General features: G+C 35.9%; 2 protein-coding genes across 2 annotated transcripts; one reads left to right on the top strand and one right to left on the bottom strand.

Moving 5' to 3' along the window:
- The first annotated feature begins 137 nt into the window (after positions 1-137).
- Positions 138-1,356, top strand: LOC114182975 (uncharacterized). Its single transcript, XM_028069786.2, has 4 exons — positions 138-463; positions 593-750; positions 836-910; positions 1,058-1,356. Exons 1-4 carry the CDS (start codon positions 138-140, stop codon positions 1,354-1,356), a joined length of 858 nt encoding a protein of 285 aa, XP_027925587.2.
- An 8,606-nt stretch (positions 1,357-9,962) lies between these two features.
- Positions 9,963-21,635, bottom strand: AN (NAD(P)-binding Rossmann-fold superfamily protein). The gene is made up of 7 exons (XM_028072329.2): positions 20,951-21,635; positions 15,702-15,855; positions 15,468-15,598; positions 11,335-12,108; positions 11,125-11,172; positions 10,789-10,902; positions 9,963-10,336 (listed from the first exon to the last, which is right to left on the bottom strand). Exons 1-7 carry the CDS (start codon positions 21,506-21,508, stop codon positions 10,265-10,267), a joined length of 1,851 nt encoding a protein of 616 aa, XP_027928130.1. The 5' UTR covers positions 21,509-21,635; the 3' UTR covers positions 9,963-10,264.
- Between the last annotated feature and the right edge of the window lie 935 nt (positions 21,636-22,570).

Genomic DNA, 22,570 nt, shown 5'->3' with positions numbered 1-22,570 from the left:
CTTTTGCAGTATACATGCTCACGAGAGAGGCAGAACATTGGTGGATAAGCATGAAGTCCATGATGGAATAGAGGCAGGCGCCAGTCACTTGGGAGGCTTTCAAGAGGTAATTCCTCTCAGAGTACTTTCCGGATAACATGAGGTACGCTAAGGAGGTGGAATTCCTCCAATTAACACAAGGAAACAAATCCGTAGCTGAATATGCCGAGAAGTTTAAACATCTTAGTCGTTTCTACACCATGCCACTTGATGAGGAGTGGCGATGCAGGAAGTTTGAGAATGACCTCCGTGGAGATATCCGTCTGATGGTAGCCCTACTGTCCATCAAGGATTTTGTAGCCTTGGTAGAGAAGGCTAGGGTTATGGAAAAGATGAAGGTTGAGGTGGAAGTTGAACGCCCACATCAACAAAGGGTTGGTGGACCGTTTGGGTCCAAACCGAGGCATGAAGAGAGAAGGAAACTGTATGATAGGCCCCACTCCCAATCTTAGGGGTCTAGGGTTTTCCCTTCCCAGCAAAACAAAGTGTAGTGCTTCTAGTGTGGAGGACCACACCTGAGGAGTGTGTGCCCTCAATTGGAAGGCTTCAGAAGGTGTAACAACTGTGGCAAGGATTGCCCCACCCTTGCGAGGGTGGTGGCACGAACTCCAGTTCAGACTCCAGCCCAGAACCAGCAGAAGAGGAGAGGCAACAAACCTCAAGCAACAGGCAGAGTGTACACCATGATTGGGGCAGAGGCAGCAGGCTTAGGTAACCTTATTTTGGGTCATTGTGTGATAGCTGGAAAATATTGTTATGTTGTATGATTCTGAAGCGACACACTCTTTTGTGTCAGATGCTTGTGTGAAAAAGTTGGATCTGTCGGATTGTGAGCTACAATGTCAACTTGTGGTATCTACTCCGCCGTCGGGTTTGGTCAGGACATCGTCCTTGTGTGCTAGGTGTCCAGTGGAGGTAGAGGGGCGCATATATAAAGTAAACCTAATATGTCTACTCCTACAAGAGTTAGAGGTGATCTTGGGGATGGATTGACTATCTGCAAATCACATCCTTATAGATTGCCGAGAGAAGAAGTTGTTGTTCCCCAACTCAGAGGAGCCTGAGTTGTTATCGTCTCAAGGGGTTATGAAGGAGATACAAGATGGCGCACAATGTTTCATAATCTTCACACATCTAGATGTGGAGAAGGAGGAAAGGACGTCTGTTATTTCGGTAGTACACGAATTTGAGGATGTGTTCTTAGAGGAAGTATCAGGGTTACCTCCAAGTAGAGAAATTGAGTTCTCTATTGATCTTGGACCTGGAACCGGTCCAGTGTCAATGACTCCATATTGTATGGCTCTGCAGAACTGGTAGAGCTCAAGAGTCAAATAGAGGAGTTATTGGAGAAATAGTTCATACGACCCAATACTTCTCCTTAGGGAGCACTAATGTTGTTGGTGAAGAAGAAGGATGGAAGTTCACGTGTGTGTGGACTACAAACAGTTGAACAAGATAACGATAAAGAATAAGTACCCCCTCTTGAAGATAGATGATCTAATGGATCAGTTGCATGGGGCGTCGATGTACTCGAAGATTGATTTACAGTTAGGATATCACCAGATCCTAGTGAAGGCAGATGATGTACAGAAGACAACCTTTAGATCTAGATATGGACATTACAAGTATGTGGTGATGCCTTTTGGTGTGACCAATGCTCCAACTGTATTCATGGACTACATGAACAAAATATTAAGGCCATTTTTGAATAAATTTGTCGAAGTCTTCATAGACGACATACTCATCTGCTCCAGGACTCAAGAGGAACATGCAGAACACCTGAGATTAGTACTTGGTATTCTGATAGAGAAGCAGTCGTATGCTAAGTTGTCAAAATGCGAGTTCTGGATGGAAGAAGTACAATTCTCAGGACACGTGATATCCGCACAGGATATAGCGGTGGATCCAACAAAAGTTGAGGCGGTGGTAAAGTGGGAAAGTCCCAAGTCGGCAACAGAGATCAAAAGCTTCATGAGTTTAACTGACTACTATAGGAGATTCATAAAAGGATTCTCAAAGATAGTGACACCTCTAACATAGCTTACACGGAAGGACCAACCTTTTACTTGGACGGATAAGTGTGAGGAAGGCTTTCAAAAGCTTAAGCGAAGGTTGACGAGTGCTTCAATACTTGTGATCCCTGATGTTGGTAAACCCTTTGAGGTTTACTATGATGCCTCTCATCTAGGATTGGGCTATGTGTTGATGCAAGAGAAGAAGACGGTGGCGTATGCTTCGAGACAACTTAAGGTGCATGAGAGAAACTACCCCATTCATGACCTGTAGTTAGAAACTATAATATTTGCCTTGAAGATCTGGAGGCACTACCTTTATGGTGCTCATTTTTGGGTATTTAGTGATCACAAGAGTCTCAAGTATTTGTTTGATCAGAAGGAGTTGAACATGAGACAGAGGAGGTGGATGAAGTTCTTGAAGGACTATGATTTCGAGCTCTTATACCACCCGAGTAAGGCAAATGTGGTAGCAGATGCCTTGAGTAGGAAGACAATGCATACTGCAGACCTTATGATCAAGGAGGTGGAGCTACTAGAGAAATTCAAAGATATGAAGCTATAAGTTGAGTTGGGGTCTGAGTTCAATAGATGTAGTACTCTGACTATATCTAGTGACTTCCTGAGCTTAGTCAAGGAAAGACAGTTGATGGATGCCAGTTTGAAAAGAGTGGTAGAATTGCTTGGGTCAGATGAAGCGAAGGATTTTTCCTTGGGTAATGATGGTATATTGAGATTCTAGGGTAGGATGTGTGTACCTGACGATGTTGAGGTGAAAAGGTTAATCCTTGAGGAAAGGGCATAAGAGTCGTCTTAGTTTGCATCCTGGCATGACTAAGATGTACCAGGATCTCAAGGAAACCTTCTGGTGACAGGGTATAAAGAAGGATGTTACGCAGTTTGTATCCGCTTGTTTGACATGTCAGAAGGCAAAGGTAGAGCATCAGAGACCTGGTGGAATTCTACAACCTTTGGACATACCCGTGTGGAAATGGGATAGCATAGTCATGGACTTTGTGACCCATTTGCCACGAACCTTTAGAGGTCATGATACGATCTGGGTTGTAGTGGACCAATTGACCAAGAGCGCTCATTTCTTGGCAATGAACCTGAGGATGTCTATGGCCAAGTTAGCCTAGTTGTACATTAAAGAGATTGTGAGATTGCATAGGGTACCTTCGAGCATAGTCTCAGATAGAGATCTGCGGTTCACTTCCCGGTTCTGGCAAACTTTGTAGAGTGCTTTGGGTAGCAAACTAACCATGAGTTCAACATATCATCCCTAGATCGATGGTCAGTCTGAGAGGATGATTCAGTCGCTTGAGGACTTATTAAGGACATGCGTGCTGGATCATCTAGGTGCATGTGATGAAGTTTTTCCCTTGATAGAGTTCACTTACAACAATAGTTTCTATGCGAGCATCGGCATGGTGCCATATGAAGCTCTTTATGGCAGGAAATGTAGGACCCCTCTGTGTTGGTATCAGGATGAGAAAGTAGTGCTTGTTGGGCCAGAGTTATTGGAACAAACTACAGAGAATGTGAGAATGGTGAGGGATAGGATATAGGCCTCTTAGAGGGATACAAGGCTTATGTGAACCGTAGGAGGAGACCTTTGGAATTCACGGCTAGAGACCACGTGTTCTTGAGGGTGACCCGAACCATTAGTGTGGGAAGGGCTCTCCGTTCAAGTAAGCTTTCTCCTAAGTTTCTTGGCCTGTACCAAATCTCGAGGAGGATTGGGCCTGTGGCTTATGAGATCGCTATACCTCCCTAGTTGGCTAATTTTCATCTGGTATTCCATGTCTCGTAGTTGAGGAAGTACATGTTTGACCCATGTCATGTATTGGAAGCTGAGGATGTACAAATCAGGGAGGATCTCACAATGGAAGTACCATCCGTTGCTTTGGAGGATAGCCAAGTCGAGAAACGTTGGGGAAAACCAGTCAGTCTTGTCAAAATCATTTGGGACCGAAAAACAGGTAACTCTACTTGGGAGCTAGAAGAGGATATGAGGAAGTCACATCCACATCTGTTTTCCTGGTAAGTCTTTATTTTTGAGGTTGAAAATTTTTGTTGTTGGGGAGAATGTAAGGCCCACTTTAATTTTGTCTTAAAGTTTAAGGACCTATCTTAGTCAGTTGGGCCTAAGACTGGCCCATAGGGTGTCCAAAACCCCTAAACCAGCCTAAGCCTTTCATTTCTGCCCATTTTGAAAGATCAACGCCCTTACTCTCTCCTTGTTCCCTCAACAGAAGCTCTGTTAGGGTTTGCTGCTACTCTGTGTCAAGCAAGTCCAACTTTGTTCTCTTCCACGTAAGTTGGTTCCCAACTCATACTTTTCCTCTTTGGTTTGGCTTTTCGTGGTTACACTTAGGGTTCACCATAGTAACTCGTATTCCATTTGTGCTAGTGTTCCCAGCTCGCGAATTTGCTCTGGGAGCTGTCGTACTCATTTGCGTAGGTGTCGGGATATTCTGCTAACATTTTTTCAGGTAAAGGAAGTTATAGTTTCACGTTTTAAGTCATATCTGCCTGTTGTAGCCTCGTTTTCGTGTTTAAAATGCTTGGGTGTTGTTGTAATTGCTTGGAATATTGATAAATGTCGATTGGGTCTTGAATGCTTGGTTGTTGGTTTTCTCGCCCAAGCGAGTGTGTCACGCCTAGGCGAGACTAACAAAGGCTCGCCCAGGTTTTCTGCTCGAGCTGTCGCTTAGGCGACGAGTCTTCGTTTTGAGCGAGGTGTAGTCTCGCTAAGGTAAAGAGGTCTCGCTTAAGTTAGAAATCGCAGAAAACCACTGTTCCCACTTCTCGAGCTCTCGCCTAGGCGAAGAAAGCTCACTGAGCGAGGCCTTCTATCCTGAATGAGAACTGGCCGAAGATGTGCTCATGTGCTGTTTTCTCCTCTATTCTTGGATGATTGTCACATGTTTGGTTGGATTACTATGTTGAAGCACTAATTGAGTGATTTTGCATGTATTGAGTGGTTTATGGGCTAGAAATGATGAGTTTGGTATAATCTTGGTATGGAACATGATTGGATGGTTGGTTACAAATGTTGGCATGGAATTGGTATGCATGATAACTTTATGTTTGGTTGGTGAGACGTGATTTTGGGTGGTTTAGGATGTAATTCCATGAATCTCTAGGTGAGTTCTCATGGTGGTGCCTCATTGGTCAGGATGTAATTCCATGATGGTTTCGTGGTGGTGCCTCATGGTCAGGACGTAATTCCATGACCCCTGTTAGTGGGAGCTCATGGTGGTGCCTCATGATTAGGACGTAATTCCACGAAGGTTTGTGGTGGTGCCTTATTATATAATTTAGTAAGGATTCAAGTAAGGATTGCATCTTGACACTCTAAAGAATCAGTTAGTCTCACGTAAAGCTTACTGAATCGAGTGATGAGAGTAGCAGGAGGCCCTAGTCTGTCGTAGGATAATGACCTTAGATGTTTGAAGGCTAACCTTGTGAGTGGTATGGTGAAATCCATTGGCAATTGGCTTTGCAGAGCAGTAGAGGCCACCACAAGCGCAAACATCCGGTGAATCCGACTGATTATATGTATTCGGATAATCATGTCTTGAGTCTTATTGTATTGCTTGTCGGTCATTATATGTTTGGTGGATTTATGTATGCTTGGCTTTTAAATGGTATGTTCAATTGCATGATAAAAAAAATTTTACTCTAGCTTACCCTTTCTGTTTGTTTGTATGTTCTCTGTGTGGTTTTCCTCCTTTTGCGATGATCATTAATTTTATTGATGTGAGCAGATGTGAGAACTCCTCTTGGACATCAGGGTAATAAAGATTCCGCTGCTTAGCTTGTCTTGGGTCGGACCTTCTTATCTTCGAGTTTTTCTTTAGCATGTATTACTTTGCTCCTTGAGCATATACTTTGGATACTATTAAACTTCTTATCTTGTCTTGTTAAATGGAATCGTGGTGTATCCTAGTATTTCACTTTAAATATCTTGGATAACTGTAAGGAGTGACATTATACTCCCGCAACTTTGCTCTTTATATTATTTTGTGTGATGTTTCATTTAACTAAGCTTGTTTATTAAATGAGACGTTACATTTTTTATTTATGAAAATGGTTTCATTTTGTTTCTTGAGTTTTTATTGTATAAATTAAATGAATGTACATGAGAATTTCTATATTAATAAGAGATAAGTTAAATTTAAAGATAAATTATATTTATATTAAGTGTAAACACTATCTTTTAAGGTAGTATTAAAATTGAATTAGATTTAAAATATATTTTTTAATGTAATATTAGAGTTGTTTAAAAGAATTATTATTTATTAGATATGCTCTGTCACAATATATAAATTAAGTATATAATATACAAATGAATGTGAACATTATTTTATAAATCAATTTTATATCATTAAGTGTTGATTTTAAATTCACTTTGTATAATTTTATTTTTTCTATTAATGTTATGTTTTTAAAAATATTTTAACACTGTATTACTTGAAGGTATTTATGAATGTGGTACCAAATAAACTTAAAAAATGAATTAAATCAATACGGTGTTAAACATGGTAGTTATCACATCATTGACACGTTTTTTTTGTGTTTATGGAAGCTAAAACTAACAAGTACTTAATATCATTCTCACGGGAGATCACATTTACATAATTATAATAGGTTGATTTTGATAATGTAATTTACGTAATTGAAACTTAAAAGGTATGCAAATTATTAAAAATAAGCTTATTAGAGGGTAAAAATGTAAGTAAACTTTTTTTTTTAATGAAAATTAGTATTAAACTTAAATTTTGGGTGAAGAATAGTATAAAAAAAAATTATATGCTTTCAAGAAATATTTTATCCTATTTAAAAATATTAAATATTGTATTATTTTTTTATTTTCGATATTTATATTTTATGGTTGATATAAACATACGCGAAACCTATAGGTCGAATTCTGATGATAGTAATTATCATGATTTCAATTCAATTAATTATTGTAGATATGATTGTATCATTTAAAACTTTTCACCTTATAACTAGTTTTAGAATTAGAGATGAGAAATGAATTAATTTCTAACTTATTTTAATACTAGTTTTTTTTTAATATAATTTATTTTAAAATTTATATAATTATATTTTTTATTAGTTTTGAAGAAAATAATATAAATGTCATTTTAACATCAAATATTTTATAAAAATTTTTATTTTTTACAAAAAAAAAAGAAAAACAGATCGATCATATACAACTTATTATTTTGATAAAAAAATTATTATAAGACATAAATTTATATCTATCGGACAAATATAAATATAATTTCTTACTACATAAATAAAAACAAAAATAGTTAAATTTACATCTTTGTCATCATACAATGAAAAAATTGTGTAACCTTCCTCTGCACCCAATAAAGTATCCTCTTAAAATATTTTTAATTATTATTACATACAGCAAGATCTTTATAAAATAACATTCTATTAATTAAACTAATTTAAAAAAAAAAATAAACCATTCAACATTTATATTTAAATTTAACTTGATACACATAAAGTAATTTTTCATCAATTAAATTAATATTTATTAAGTTATAAACAAGAATTGCAAATGATGATAAAATACTTTAAATTATGGATAAAGAACCTCTAAAAATATTTTCCTTAAATTTAATTATCAAAGTAATTTGATTAACTGATGCAAAATAAAAATAAAAATACATTCTTTTACTAGAATAAGATGTCATTAATTAAGAAGTATGTTTACTGAACTGATAATATCTTTTTGTAACCATAGAATGAAACAAAGTTCTTAAATGCATTGAAAAGTGTTGATACTGCAATTATTATGATATGTAGTAAATACTAACTTCAAAGATTCTAAATTGACTTTCATCATTATAAAATGATATATTACCCATTGAACACGACTTTATGTTTGTTTGCCCCAATTTTATTAGGGTTAGGGTTTAGGTTTGGCGCGAGGGAGGGATCATAACAGAATCTGATTAAGATTTAGGTCAAAATTCAATCATATATTGTAGTTGCATTAACTTTTGGGAGGACTTAAAAACTTAAAAACTTCTTAGCTTAGAATTGTTTTGTGTCAACGTTTAACAATGATTTTCTATCTTTCTAACAATACAAAAGTCTACTTAGTTATAAAGGGATATGATAATGACAAGTTGAAAAAAAATCTATCAGAAAAAAGCTGAAAAATAGTTATAATTTATATAGACTACTTGTGTTGATTAGGGTTAAACAAAATGTAATTAAGTCATTTTAATTTTTTATTTATCAATTTTCATTTGTAATATGTTTAAATAAGAATATAGTAAGAAATTCTTAAACTTTGAGAGTTCTTCTAGTTAGCTATTTTAATTGATGTTTTTTCTTTTTAAATATGTCATCTTAAATTAATTCACCTTTAAATAGAATAAGAAAGTAATAAGGTAAGATATTGAATCAAAGTCTCAACATCAAACTCCTTGATAAAAGTTTTCTTATACAAACTTTATCCAATTTAATTAGCTTTCTTATTTTTTTAATTCTTTATTTCACAATCCATTCTCAAATATAATTAGTTTCTTTATAGTTTATATTAAATTGTAACAATAATTACAAAGTGAAACAATCATTTTATTTAATATTTAAATATGATTTTAGCCCTTCAACTTCAATCTTAAATTGAAATTTGTTACTAAAATTTTGATTTTCAAATTTAAAAAATAAATTAATATAGTCTTAATCAAATGATATTAACTTATTCATGTGTTAAATAACATCTTAGACTTACATTTAAACTATATCAAAATTTAGAATATAAATAAATTATAATTTTAGAGCTTTGAGACTAAAAACATTTTTTTTTTAATTCTTCTTCTTCTTCATTATTATTATTATTATTATTTTGACAATAACTATGCACTTACAAATTTTATGCATCCTAATATACTCATGTAAGTTCCTAATCTATTCAATAATAATTAAAGGTGATAATTAGTTCCTTATTGAATATGAAAATGAAGTTCAGTGTATAAAGTTGGTCACTTTTACACCATCTTCAAAGGAGTTATGTTAGTTGTGAACAGTAGAAGCTGACATGCACAAATTCGAAAAGACAGATTTGTGAATGAAGTCAAAACCGTTTGTAAAATGAATGTAGCTTTTGATTTGTCCGAAGAGATGTTTTCTGAACAACACAGAGAGAGCAGCTTTGTAGAGATTCCATGGGAACTGATACTGATGGGAAATGTTTGGGAAAGTGGAAACTGTAACAATGAAATATGTGTTAATTTGAGTTGATGGGATTTGTTAGTGGCACAAATATCATAGCTAGATATTTTGTTAGATCTTTGTATGAATTATAGAACCTTTTTCATAAGTATGCCGGACTTTAGAATATAAATACATGTTCTTCTTCGATACTACGTACCAACATGGCTGCATACACAACACAAACGGAACTGTTAATCATGTTAGCCATCCAAAGTGCTAATCTCATCACTCATCTCACTCTACAACACAGCTTCTCCATCAAGTGTTGTGCACAACTTGGAAATGGGTTCTCTATAAAAAGTCAACTCATGTCAAACACTGTAAATGCAGGTTCTAAAAAAACAGCGATTCCTAAAGTTATTTCAACGTTATATATATACTCAAAATGTATTATAATATAACGAGATTTATATAATTTTAATTTTTCTATGATATACGTAAACTGTTCATGAATTGTTAATATCGACAAAATTGTTAATTTCAATGAATATTTTTACCCACATTAAGTTTAACACATTACTTTTACATGTTGAGTTCAATATTAATAGAATAACGAGCTTTCAACCAAAAGGATTAAATATTTTTTTGAAAAATCAATGATACTGGGCTATAATTTATAAACAGTATAATTATATACAAAAGAAGTTAAATCAATTAAACTGAGAGAATGGCTCCACTGGTGCAATACTTCAGAAGGTTGATAAATAAGTGTTACAGATCACACTGCAACAGGACAACCAAAAGATCATCACACGAGGGACAAGTGCATCACAAAATGAAATCTCATGAAATTCTTCAATAAATAATAAAGAAAAAGAAGCAAAAGAAGAAAAAGTTATGCTCTACACTATAAATACATTCCAATCTTTCACAAAGAAACATTTGAAAGATCATCAAATCACGTACGTGACAGGAGTAATTTACAAGCTCCTTTTTGAGTATTACAGACCTAGAATCATTCTCTATTCAATCCAACGAGTAACTCCATCTTCGCCTACAGTTGCCAATATCTCAACGCGTACATCCAAAACAGCCTAGTATTTGGGTCAATAAGAGGAAGTGCAAGGATTAACGCATCAGTTTTCAGAGAGAAGCAACACGAATTAAGTATTTATTGTATACTATGATGCATCAGAGAAACGACTTGATGTAGTAAACTGCTGAAAGAAGCTAACAGTTGACAATTTTTGTTCATACGAAAAACTAAAATGGCAAGTGAAGAAACAAAATGAGCCCGCTAAAAGCCATTTCCTTCCTCTACTTCTCTCTCTAACGAATGTTCCAACCAAAGTAATTGACTCTTTGAGGAAAATTAAGAAAGATGAGGCTGTACAATTACAAGTTATAACCCATTTTGGAAAGCCTCAACACCATATTCAGCCAACTAAAATGTTTTGCAATTAGTTATCAGATTGCTGGGAACCATTTACATGTCATACCAATGTATCAAACACTGAATGCAACCAAAAAAACAAAGAAAACTTACTGATGGGTTTCTGCAGTTCACCAGTCTGCATTCCTGTAAGGAACCTTCTAGTGTCCAATTTTCCCAAACATCAAAACTATGACTAGCAAATACAAACTCCATTCTTCTATTGATCTGCAAAAATGACAGTTTTTAACCAAATTAGAAAAACATCGTGTTTGAAGTGAAACATAAATAATAATTTAGCCATATGTCTAAAATTTTAGCTTTTGTAGAAAATATACTACTAAAAAACAGAAATACAGCATGCGAAAGAATCAGTATATATGATAATAATAAATTCTAAAGGATATATATGATAAAATTGATAAACTCTGAGAATTACAATGCAACTACCTGCAATAATTTACCACCAGCAGCAAGAGATCGCAATCCAATTGTGTCCTGAAGCAAATGTATTAACACTCAAATATCAGCTAATTTGCAGAACACTTGAGTTAAAAAATACATCTTATACCATTCTAAAGCCTAAACTAATATTTGAAATACCAGATGTCATGTAAAATAAAGTGACTAGGATAAGTGCAAAGTTCCTTCAAGACAAACCTTGCTTCTGAAGATGATAAGGAACTGTGCAGCAGGGTCTCTTTTTGACACATTAGACATGGAATCCATGATCCAACCTCCACCTTTAACTCTTTGCCTTGAAACATGAAGGGCAGGGCGGTCTCTAGCATACAGAGCTATAACATATCCATCTCTCAATAGTTCAGTACAGTTTCCACTAAGTCTCACATTTGATTTTATAACTTGAGAACTAGTTGGTTCTTGCATTTCTATTGGAGTTTTTCTACTTCTTGAATCTTCAGAGCTGGAGCTCAAAGCTTGGTCAGTGCCACTCATAGCAGTGTCATCTCTCTGAGATGTGCCTTCTTTCTCCAGTGTAGAAGGATCTTCTGGTTTTTGTTGGGACTTTTGACGGGTATGTCTTTTTTTGGCCTTTTTACCTGACCTGCTACGCCTTCCTTCAGACCTAGCAGAGGTACTTTGAGACAAACTTGAAACCTGAAGCTGGGATGAAGACTCTTTCACTTGAGTACTTCCTTTCTTTTGGGAACTGTCAGGACTTAAGTGAACATCATCTGTTTGCTCTCTAACAATAATCTGGAGAGCATTTTCTTTGTATTGCTGATCAGATTGTTCGCTTTCATTGTCAACCTCACTCTCTTCTTCCACATCTGACATGGCATTCTTCGGAATAATTCCATCAATGAAGAATGTTTGTAATATAGATATCGCTTTCTCCCTTATCTCCATCCAAACCTCTTCACTGTAATCTGCACTTCGGGGAAGTATCAACACATTAGGCATCTCCTTCACCTGATGTAGACATACCAAAAGTACGTTATAGTACCATCCTTTTTGTTAAACTATCATCGCTAAACACTGACAGAACATAATCTAATATGTAATGTATATATGTGTTTTTGTGTGTGTGTACACATGATTAAGAGTAGCAAATACAAAATCAAATTGCATGAAGCCAACAAACTTTTGCAAAACCTATTTTAGTTTGACAATACAGTTTTTCTATTAATCCCAGTATTACTCTGATAAATAATTATATTCCAAAACATCAAGTCCTCTGGATGACAAAGGGGCAAAGAGAAGTTTAACCATAACACTGAAACGTAAGTTTGTATAACTTTTGTAAGAAAACTTTGACCCTGATTATCATAAGATGGTATGATACAAAATCTTCAGAGTTTGATACAGATTGCCAGGAGATTCATTTTTTTCCTTGAATCATTTGCTAAATTGTGTAAATCACTTCTTTATTTGAAGAATTGCTATTGGTGCCTTATCATGCAATTCTTGCAATGTGAGTCAAGCACACAATAGAATGGGTTTTGAGTCAGTTTTGAGAAAATCCCCAATTTGTCAATATGCAACAGCCTGTTACTATGATCATCATAAATTACCAATGTTTGCATTCCATCATCACAAAAAGGTGCCATATCTTTCTAATCAGGTAGGTCTGAGCAATAGCAATACCAGTGTTTATTTCAAAATTTCTATAAAATTGGAGGGAAAATGACGAATACCTTTCCTATTTTGAACCAAAGTCAGAATATTAATGCTTTGTGCCCTCTCTATTAATGCCTCCTTTACTCAGTTTGGGTCACCCCCCACCCAGTCTCACCCCCCACCCAGTCTCTTCTTTCCATGTCTATTCTCATGTATTTACTTCCCTGTTACTGTTGCATTAGTTTTTTCTAGTGGGGTATTGGGCCAGCAGAAGAAAAGGGACATCGTTATCACGTGAAGCTAGAGTGTTCCTCCACATATGCTTACTTAAGTACAAGTATTGTTTGCATACATGTTGTGGTGGTGTTGCAAGGATCAAACATCACTTTTTTACTCGCATAAAGGAGAATGTTAGACTTGCACATCAATTCACAATGAAGTTAGAGAGATGATTTTGAAGCTGTTAGGAGATAAAAAAGAAGATAAAGGGGCAAATGATCAAGAATAATTTGATGTAGGTATCCAAGATGCTAAAAGAACAGAAATGTGAAATCATTTGAGAAGAGGAAGGAGGGAATTTCAGCATCTATGAAGAAAATACAATGAACGAGGTGTTGAAAGATAGAGAGTTGGTCACTAAAGACATCTAGAAATGCATTTATGGCAATATTTTGCCATTTAATTTTGTGAGGAATTCCTAACTATCAAAATGATGAAATTGTTGCTGAATATCTAAGGGGTTTAAAACCTCCCATTTATCACGAGGAAAGAGACACTTGACAAAATCCTAGTTAAGGGTAGTACAATATTTGTTAAGAAATAAACCCTAAGCCTGACTCAACTTTACAAAACCAGCTTGTAACGTGAGGTTTGCACCTACTTATATACTGTAAACTAACCTTGTCTCTAGTCGATGTGGGACTTTCAACACATCCCTTCACACTGAGGCATATCCATTTTGAGTGTGGGACTAATAGGTGGTCCGATAGTGGCCCGATAGTAGGTGGAAGAATAGACCCAACAACAAATCTCGTTAAGATAGACACTAAACCATGACTCTAATACCATGTTAAGAAATGGACTTTAAGACTAATTCAACCTTATAAAACCAACTTATAAAGTGAGGTTTGCACCCACTTATATACAGTAAATTAGTCTTATCTCTAGTTGATGTGGGACTTCCAATATGGGGAAAATGGGATAGTCCAAAATAAAAAATGGTTGTCACATTGAGAATCAAAATGGCTATTTTCCGATTCATGAATATAATTGTAATATTCATTATCAATAAGAAAAAAGAGCATGTACAACTGACAGATATATAAAATCACAAATCCATGCCCAATAACAAAAGACTAGGAGCATGTTAACATAAAGAAGCCAAATAGCTCACTATATGGCTAGCAAAATAGAATAAAAAACTTCAAAAGTGTTTGTTGTATCTCTGTCATCGGTGGTCTTCAGTTTTTATTATTTTCCTCTCTTTGTACAACTGACAAATGGGATAGTCAAAAATAAAAAATGGTTGTCACATTGAGAATCAAAATGGCTATTTTCCGATTCATGAATTTAATTGTAATATTCATTATCAATAAGAAAAAAGAGCATGTACAACTGACAGATATATAAAAGCACAAATCCATGCCCAATAACAAAAGACTAGGAGCATTTTAACATAAAGAAGCCTAATAGCTCACTATATGGCTAGCAAAATAGAATAAAAAACTTCAAAAGTGTTTGTTGTATCTATCTGTCATCGGTGGTCTTCAGTTTTTATTATTTTCCTCTCTTTGTACTTTTGTTGTGATAAATAAATGAATCTGAAGAGAGATTCAAGTCAAATCTCTCAAGTGCCTTCTCTTACATCCTTATTCTCAAGTAAAACAGAGATGGAAATCACCAGTCACAATAAAAAAGAAGTGACTGGTTAAATTAAGCAATAAAGCCACCCCACCCAAAAAAATTGACTAGAAATCAGTATGGCCAAAGTCCAAATGGACAATTTGATGATCATTCGTCATCCCCAATATCAACATTACTTCATTCATCTTCATCATCCCATATCAAAAGATCTTCCCCTTCCTCCCATCTTGAATAATATCTTCAATTTCATCCTCATCTATTATGAACTTTCCCTTCATCTCAACCTTTGTGTTTAGGTTTCTTAGACCAATACAACAAAATGAAAAGAATAAGCAAGACCATATGCATTAAATTTTTAATGCAGTTTATTTTAAGTTCTAATTCTAAATCCAATCAGACATCTCTCTTCCTTTCATTGCTGAGAGCCCCTAGTCAAAACCAAAACACAAGTATATTCATCCGTGTAGCACAGCAGAAATTGGTAAGAAGAATTTACTTTTCAATAATTCATTAATCATCTGATTCAATATTGATTAAACGTATATCATAAGTATCCCCTTCTCTTCTCTACATTTTTGTCTTATCTTAAGATGAAAATTATACTCAAGAAACACAAGTGCATTTATTCTTTGTTGCTTTTGGCGATTTATTTCCTTATTTTGCACTTAATCAAATGCACTCAAGTTCCTATTATATCTGACAGAAGTAAAACTTGACTTCCTTTGAAACATTCAAGTATGAAAGTAAAGGAACAGTAAGTTGTGAGTTTCAATCAGTAGTGTAGACATTTGAGAATGTCTGCATCATACCTTATAAATTAAAGAATACAAAACCTAAATTTACCGTACCCATGCTTCCATCCATTGGGGCCCTTCTGCACCATCCAAAGCACATCCAGCTAAGGTTCCATCAATCAAGAGCTGCTTTACAGCACAATCATCCAAAAGCTGACTACTGCCCGTATTTACAAGAAAAGCTCCTATGAAAACATTAGATACATTATATATTTGTGAAGATAACTCAAAACAATAAATAACTAACAGAAAGAAAGAAAAATATATAGCATATGAACAAGTAAATACCAGGCTTCACATGTTGAAGACATTCGGCATTAATAATCTGCATTGTTTCATTTGTTAAAGCACAGTGGAGTGATACAAGGTCACTTGCAGCAAGTAAATCATTAAGAGTATCCATTCTTCGTGCTGCAGGAGGAAACTTTGCCTTTCCTTTTCCCTGTGAGTGCAAGGTTGACGACAAAAATATAAATTAGTAAAAACCTTATAGTATTCTCTCAGCTTTGAAACTAGTACAAGTCATGCTAATTTCCAATGTTCCAAAGAAACAAATGAAAAATGAAAATAAAAGAGAGCAGACTATGAAATAAACATTCAGAAGTTGAAATACAGAACAATCAAGCCTTCTGTAACCCCTTTCACGAAGCTACTGGTACTCAATTAATTGTCTATGTGTACCCTTGTGCAAGTTTGTAGGGCAACGGAAACTTAAGACAAAACGAAGCTGAAACAAATATAACATTTCATGATAGTTATGAAGAAATGAAAAGGCTCATTGACCCTTAACAAAAGTTTGATCAGCATGTAAAATAAATGAAGAAATAGCATACATAGTTATATTACAAAGTTTACTGATTACACAAAATTCAAGCCCCATATTTGAAGAGAGTATCTTCGTATCAAATTTACCCAATAAGAATTTATACCAACAAATAGATTCATCAGCTCTCTAAGTGATAAGCAATCATCAGACGTGAACTAAAAAAGCACAGACTACTATTTCAGGTTTTTATTTTAAAAAGTTCTCAAGGACTATTATGGAACAGGTGCAATGAAGATTAATTGAAGCTTTTGCATTAACCACAGAAAGGGTTTATACCAACTAATAGTCAATTCTCACAATCAATACATTTACTAAAATATTCAAAAATAGGATACAAATTCAATGGTTTAAGAAAAAACACAGGAATTTTCACTAACAACAACTTAGCTTAAATTTGGGGGAAACAATCACCAATTCTTTTAAGCTCTCTGTAGAGACTGCCAAAATAAGCTATTATTTTTTTTAAATAAGTTAAACCAAACAACAGTAAAGTCTCACATTAGACCAGGGTATCTTATTCTTACCAGAAAATAGAATTTAAGTTGATGAAAGAATGGACAGACTTGGGTATGACGTGGTACTTAAGTCTCACATAGAGTAGTAATATGGGAAGCTCGGTCAAGTATTCAAGCCGTGATTCTTCCCCATAACAGCTAGTCTTTAAGGTTGGGTTGCCCAATGCTAGGATGCTTATTAATTGTTACCGGAGCTGATTGTCAGTGTCTGAGAAAGTGTTACTTACAAAGGGTTCAAACTAGTGAAGAGTTATGACTAACGAGAAAGTTGACTAAAGTGTCACCAAGTATCATAGTGCGAAAACTTCGTAAGTGTGGTACTATGATAAGGGCTTCGGTGTTCTGGGATGCCTATGTCCCACACCAAGTAATATTTGACACTCAAGAGAGCATTTTAGTGTTGGGTTAGTGGTTCCCCCTTGACATCTAGATTTAAAGGATGATCTCTCCAAATGCTTTGGTGCTTATCACGCAGCATGCTGGAATGATGCCAGGCAAAATTACAAAAGGAAATGAAGCGCAAGATAGTTAAGATGAAACCAAAATTAGATGAACACGAGGTCAAGTGGATCTGGCTAGGGACAGCAATGGGGAATATGAGTTTCGTGCATTAGAAGAAATCAAATGTCATGCTGGGGAATTTTGTATGAGAGGGAAGATTTAATGGTACTTATTATATAACTAATTAGAAAGAGAGGAGGTGAACCACAAAACATTGAATGAATTTTGGATTCCTTCTGTCTTCTCTCTGGAGACTCTCCTTTGTCTTCTAGAGCTTAATTTAAGATTTAAGTATCAAGAATTCGTTAGTTCTCGATAAGCAGTAATTATTTTTGTAAATAAAAAATACCGTGTAAACTATTCCAGTAACAAAAATGCTTGTTTGCACGGATTGAACAACAAATTCATACATGCTATTCTAATTCTATCAAAAACTGAAATTCATTCACTTAAGATTGAGACTTAAAAATATATGAGTAGTGGACAACATGACCACTCTCCCTTTCTTCTATATATAATGAAGCAAGTACATATGGAATATGAAAAGACTGCTCTAAGATACTAGGCATGATTAGATACAGCAGTAGATATGGCAGTAGATAGTTCCCCACACTCAACACCCTATACATAGGGTTAATGATACAATAGGTAATAATTCTAACACTCCCCCTCAAGTTGGAGCATACAAATTGTATGAACCAAGCTTGGAACAAATGAACTCAATCTGAGGTCCCCTTAATGACTTGGTCAACACATCTGCAAGTTGGTCATTTGACCCAACGAACTCAGTACAAATTTCCTTCATCATCAATTTTTCTCGAACAAAGTGGCAGTCAATTTCTATGTGTTTAGTTCTCTCATGAAACACTGAATTTGATGCAATGTGGAGAGCAGCCTGGTTGTCACAGTACATCTTCATGGTCTGAATTTCACAGAAGTTAAGCTCTCGAAGAAATTGCTTTACCCATATGAGTTCACACGTGAGAGACGCCATTGCCCGATATTCAGCTTCAGCGGTGGATCGAGCCACTACATTTTGCTTCTTACTTTTCCAAGAGATAACATTTCCTCCAAGGAGGACATAATATCCCGTAGTAGAGCGTTTGTCAATAGGAGAGCCTGCCCAATCAGCATCACAGTACTCAGAGATTTGAACATTTCCTTTATTTTCATATAGCAAACCTTGTCCTGGAGCCTTCTTGAGGTACCTTAAAATACGGATGATGGCATTCCAATGTCCAAGACATGGAGTCTGCATAAACTGGCTAACAATTCCAACTACGAAAGATAGATCAGGCCTCGTAATAGTGAGATAAATTAACTTTCCAACAAGCCTCCTATATCTCTCTGGATCGGAGAATAATTCGCCTTCTTCTGTTGTTAACTTCTGATTTGGGTCCATAGGACTCTCTACTGGTCTGCAGTCAATCATACCTGTTTCTTGTAATATATCAAGAGCATATTTCCTTTGAGAGATTACAACTCCATCTTTTGACTGAGCTACTTCAATGCCCAAGAAGTATTTGAGGCTTCCGAGATCCTTGGTTTGAAAATGTCTACACCAGTGCTCCTTCAGTTGAGATATTCCAGTAGTATCATTTCCTGTAATAACAATATCATCAACATATACTATTAGGTAGACACATTTCCCAGGAGAGGTATGTTTGTAAAAGACTGAGTGATCTGCCTCACTGCGTCTTAACCCAAATTTCTGAATAATGGAGCTGAATTTTCCAAACCAAGCTCGTGGTGATTGTTTGAGGCCATATAAAGATCGATGCAATTTGCATACCATACCAGACTCCCCCTGAGCAACAAACCCAGGAGGTTGCTCCATGTAAACTTCCTCCTCAAGATCACCATGAAGGAAGGCATTTTTGATATCCAATTGATGAAGCGGCCAATGACGAATTGCTGCCATTGCAAAGAAGAGGCGAAAAGTAGTCATCTTGGCCACGGGAGAGAAAGTGTCACAATAGTCAAGGCCATAAACCTGAGTGTACCCTTTTGCAACCAATCGGGCTTTGAGTCGATCAACCTGACCATCGGGGCCAACTTTAATTGCATACACCCATCGACAACCAACGGCCTTCTTGCCCGAAGGGAGGGGCACAAGCTCCCAAGTATTATTGCTTGTCGTCATCCAGGATGATCAAGTGCTTCATTCACATTTTTGAGAATAACAACAAAAGACACTGAGGATAAAAGTGAACAATAGGAAGGCGATAATCGGTGATAGCTAAGAAAATTATAAATGGGATGTGAATTTCGAGAGGAACGAGTACCTTTTCTGAGAGCAATGGGCCAACCTGAATCACCTTCACCAGAAGTCGTGGGATCAAGAGACGAGGGAGAAGAATATGAAGTAGGGGATTCACCATGTTCTTGAACAACTGGACTATTCGTCGGCGTCCTGTGTTGGAGAGAAGCAATAGGTGGAGATGATGGCTCAGGAGGACTTTGGTCGAGACTTGGAGTGACAGGGACATTGGAAATATTGTACTCAACCACGGGAATAGGAAGGACCTGCAGTATGACATGGACATCTTGAACAGATGGAGAGAAGTAAGGGGTCTGTTCAAAAAATGTAACATTGGCAGACATGTAATATTTCTTGGTTTCAGGAGAGTAACATCGATACCCTTTTTGAAGTCGTGAATAGCCCAAGAAAACACATTTGAGAGAGCGAGCAGAAAGCTTGTCTAACCCGGGAGACATGTCATGAACAAAACATATACAACCAAAAACTCTAGGAGAAGTGTGAAAGAGAGGATTTTCTGGAAACAGAATGGAGAAAGGGACCTTATGATTGAGAGAGGAAGATGGCATCCGATTAATAAGAAAACCTGCAGTTAAGATGGCATCTCCCCAGTGATGGACAGGAACATTGGCACTAAGCAAAAGGGTACGAGTAGTTTCAACTAAGTGTCTATTTTTTCTTTCTGTTATACCATTTTGTTGTGGCGTATGAGGACAAGTAGACTTGTGCAGGATACCATGGGAACTCAAAACATTAGAAAGAGCAAACGAAAAGTACTCTTTGGCATTGTCACTTCTTAAGATTTTGATTACTTGACCAAATTGATTCTTGATTTCATTCAAAAATATATGAGTAGTGGACTCATATATTGAGACTTAAAAATATATGAGTAGTGGACAACATGACCACTCTCCCTTTCTTCTATATATAATGAAGCAAGTACATATGGAATATAAAAAGACTGCTCTAAGATACTAAGCATGATTAGATACAGCAGTAGATAGTTCCCCACACTCAACACCCTATACATAGGGTTAATGATACAATAGGTAATAATTCTAACACATTCTAAACTACCATTGTCCAGGAATGGGAGAATCCGAATAGTCAAAGAGCGTTTGTGACTTTTCCAAACAAATGCGTTCAAACCAAATAGATTTTCCAGTATTTCCACCTTTTTGTCTGGTTTCTTGTAAGTTAAATTTCAACAGTGTTAATGCACACCCTAATCATAAAACCCAAACTGTTACACACCAGTTACAGTGCCAAAAGAAAAAGCTTCAGAATCATGAAACAAATGCTACAATATCAATTACTAACCAAGTCTCACAAACAAGTGGATCAGAAAATTAAAGCATAGATACACCGATTACTATTTTAATTTCAACTGAAGAAGGGTTCTTCACTCAGTGAAGGAAAGATTAAAAATACGTACTGCTTGAGTATCAAAATAGAGCACGCTCATTTTGAAGGCCAAGCTGCGAGTAGCCAAAGACCTAGCCGACGCGGAGATTCCGACGATGCCGAGAACGAGGCCGCGGCAGCGGCGCATCCCACGGCAGAGAGGCTGGACGGAGCCGAGCCAGCCGGAGGCGGAGAGAGCGTGGCGGGAGAGGAGGTGCGTGCGGCGGAGGAGGCCAAGGAAGAGCGCCATGACGGTGTCGGCGATCTCCTCGGCGCGCGAGGTGTCGACGTGGACGAGGCGAAGGCCAAGGTCAGCGGCAAGGGCGGAGTCGACGGCGCGGTCGGCGGAGCCAAGGCAGAGGATGAGGTGGTAGGAACGGAGGCGGCGCTGGGCGGCGCGCGGGAGGTAGGCGAGGGAGTGGAGGAGAACCGCGGCGGCAGACTCGATCTTGCCTTCGGAGAGGCGGCTGAGGGGAACATGCTCTATGACAGCGACGCCGGCAAGGGATTGGAGCTCGAGAGAACAGTCGTCGATGCAGTTTAGGGTGACGACGAGGGGGAGAGACGCAGGGTTGTTACGGTGAGGCATTGCCGCACACGATTGGATCTGCTACTCCACCTTCCACTCTAGCCTTCACTCCTTTGCCTTCTCAGTTATACTATTACGCTATGCTTTCGCTTTAGAACCCTCTCTCTGTCGCCACTTTTGGGACCAGCCATTTTCAACCACCTCTAAGAAATTAAAAACGATTTTATTTTTTTATATTTTCTAATCTTTTTAAGAAATTAATAAAAAATGTAATATATAAGAAGTCAGTTAATATCGTTTACTCGTACTAATATTTTATTAAACTTGATATTTAAAGAGTTAAAAAAAATTATTTGAATCGAAAAATAATATAGTTTCTTTTTATAATTAGGATGTGATATGAATAAAGTTTTATTTTAATACTTTTATATAACTAAAATTTCTTATTTAAGATGTAATGATATTTTAATTTGGATCATGTATATATGTTGGATAAGTATCTATATTTAATATTTTAAGATATTTTACTTAAAGTTGTCAATGAAGTATTTAATCTATAAAATAGTAATAATTTTATAAATAAACATATTAATTTAAATTTTATAAACATATTAATAAACATATGTTGTCAACTTTAATTATATAACTTTAATTTAAATTTATATAATAATAATTATATATTTATTATATTTTTAAAAATTATTATATACCTTTTAATATACATATATCACGTATTATATTTTATTATTTTAAAATAAACATATTAATTTATGAAATACGTGTTGATTTATATTCGTGTATCATATAGTTTTACTTTTAATTATACTTATATTAGAAAAAATGAAAAAAAAATTAGTATTATTCTAAGAAAATTGGTATTCATCTAACTAAAATTTGTTAAGAAATTATTGTAAAATCATCCTAGAAACTTAACACCGAATGAGAAGTATATGAATGGAAGAAGAACGAGGGGAAAACATAGAAAATAGATGAAGAAAGGTGGAGAATGAGGGTTGCATGAAATTAAATCACCTCGAAAGGTTTCTTATCTCTCCTTATATATTTTCCTAAGTCTCTTTATATAAAAATTGATTTAGATTTTCTTTTTTTCCTTTTCCTATT

This window comes from Vigna unguiculata, chromosome 5 (genome assembly GCF_037176805.1).
Source record: "Vigna unguiculata cultivar grain cowpea cultivar isolate G323 ecotype 2 chromosome 5, ASM3717680v1, whole genome shotgun sequence".
Taxonomy (NCBI): domain Eukaryota; kingdom Viridiplantae; phylum Streptophyta; class Magnoliopsida; order Fabales; family Fabaceae; genus Vigna; species Vigna unguiculata.
The sequence above is the reverse complement of the archived record's forward strand: the minus strand, read 5'-3'. Positions and strand labels throughout refer to the sequence as shown.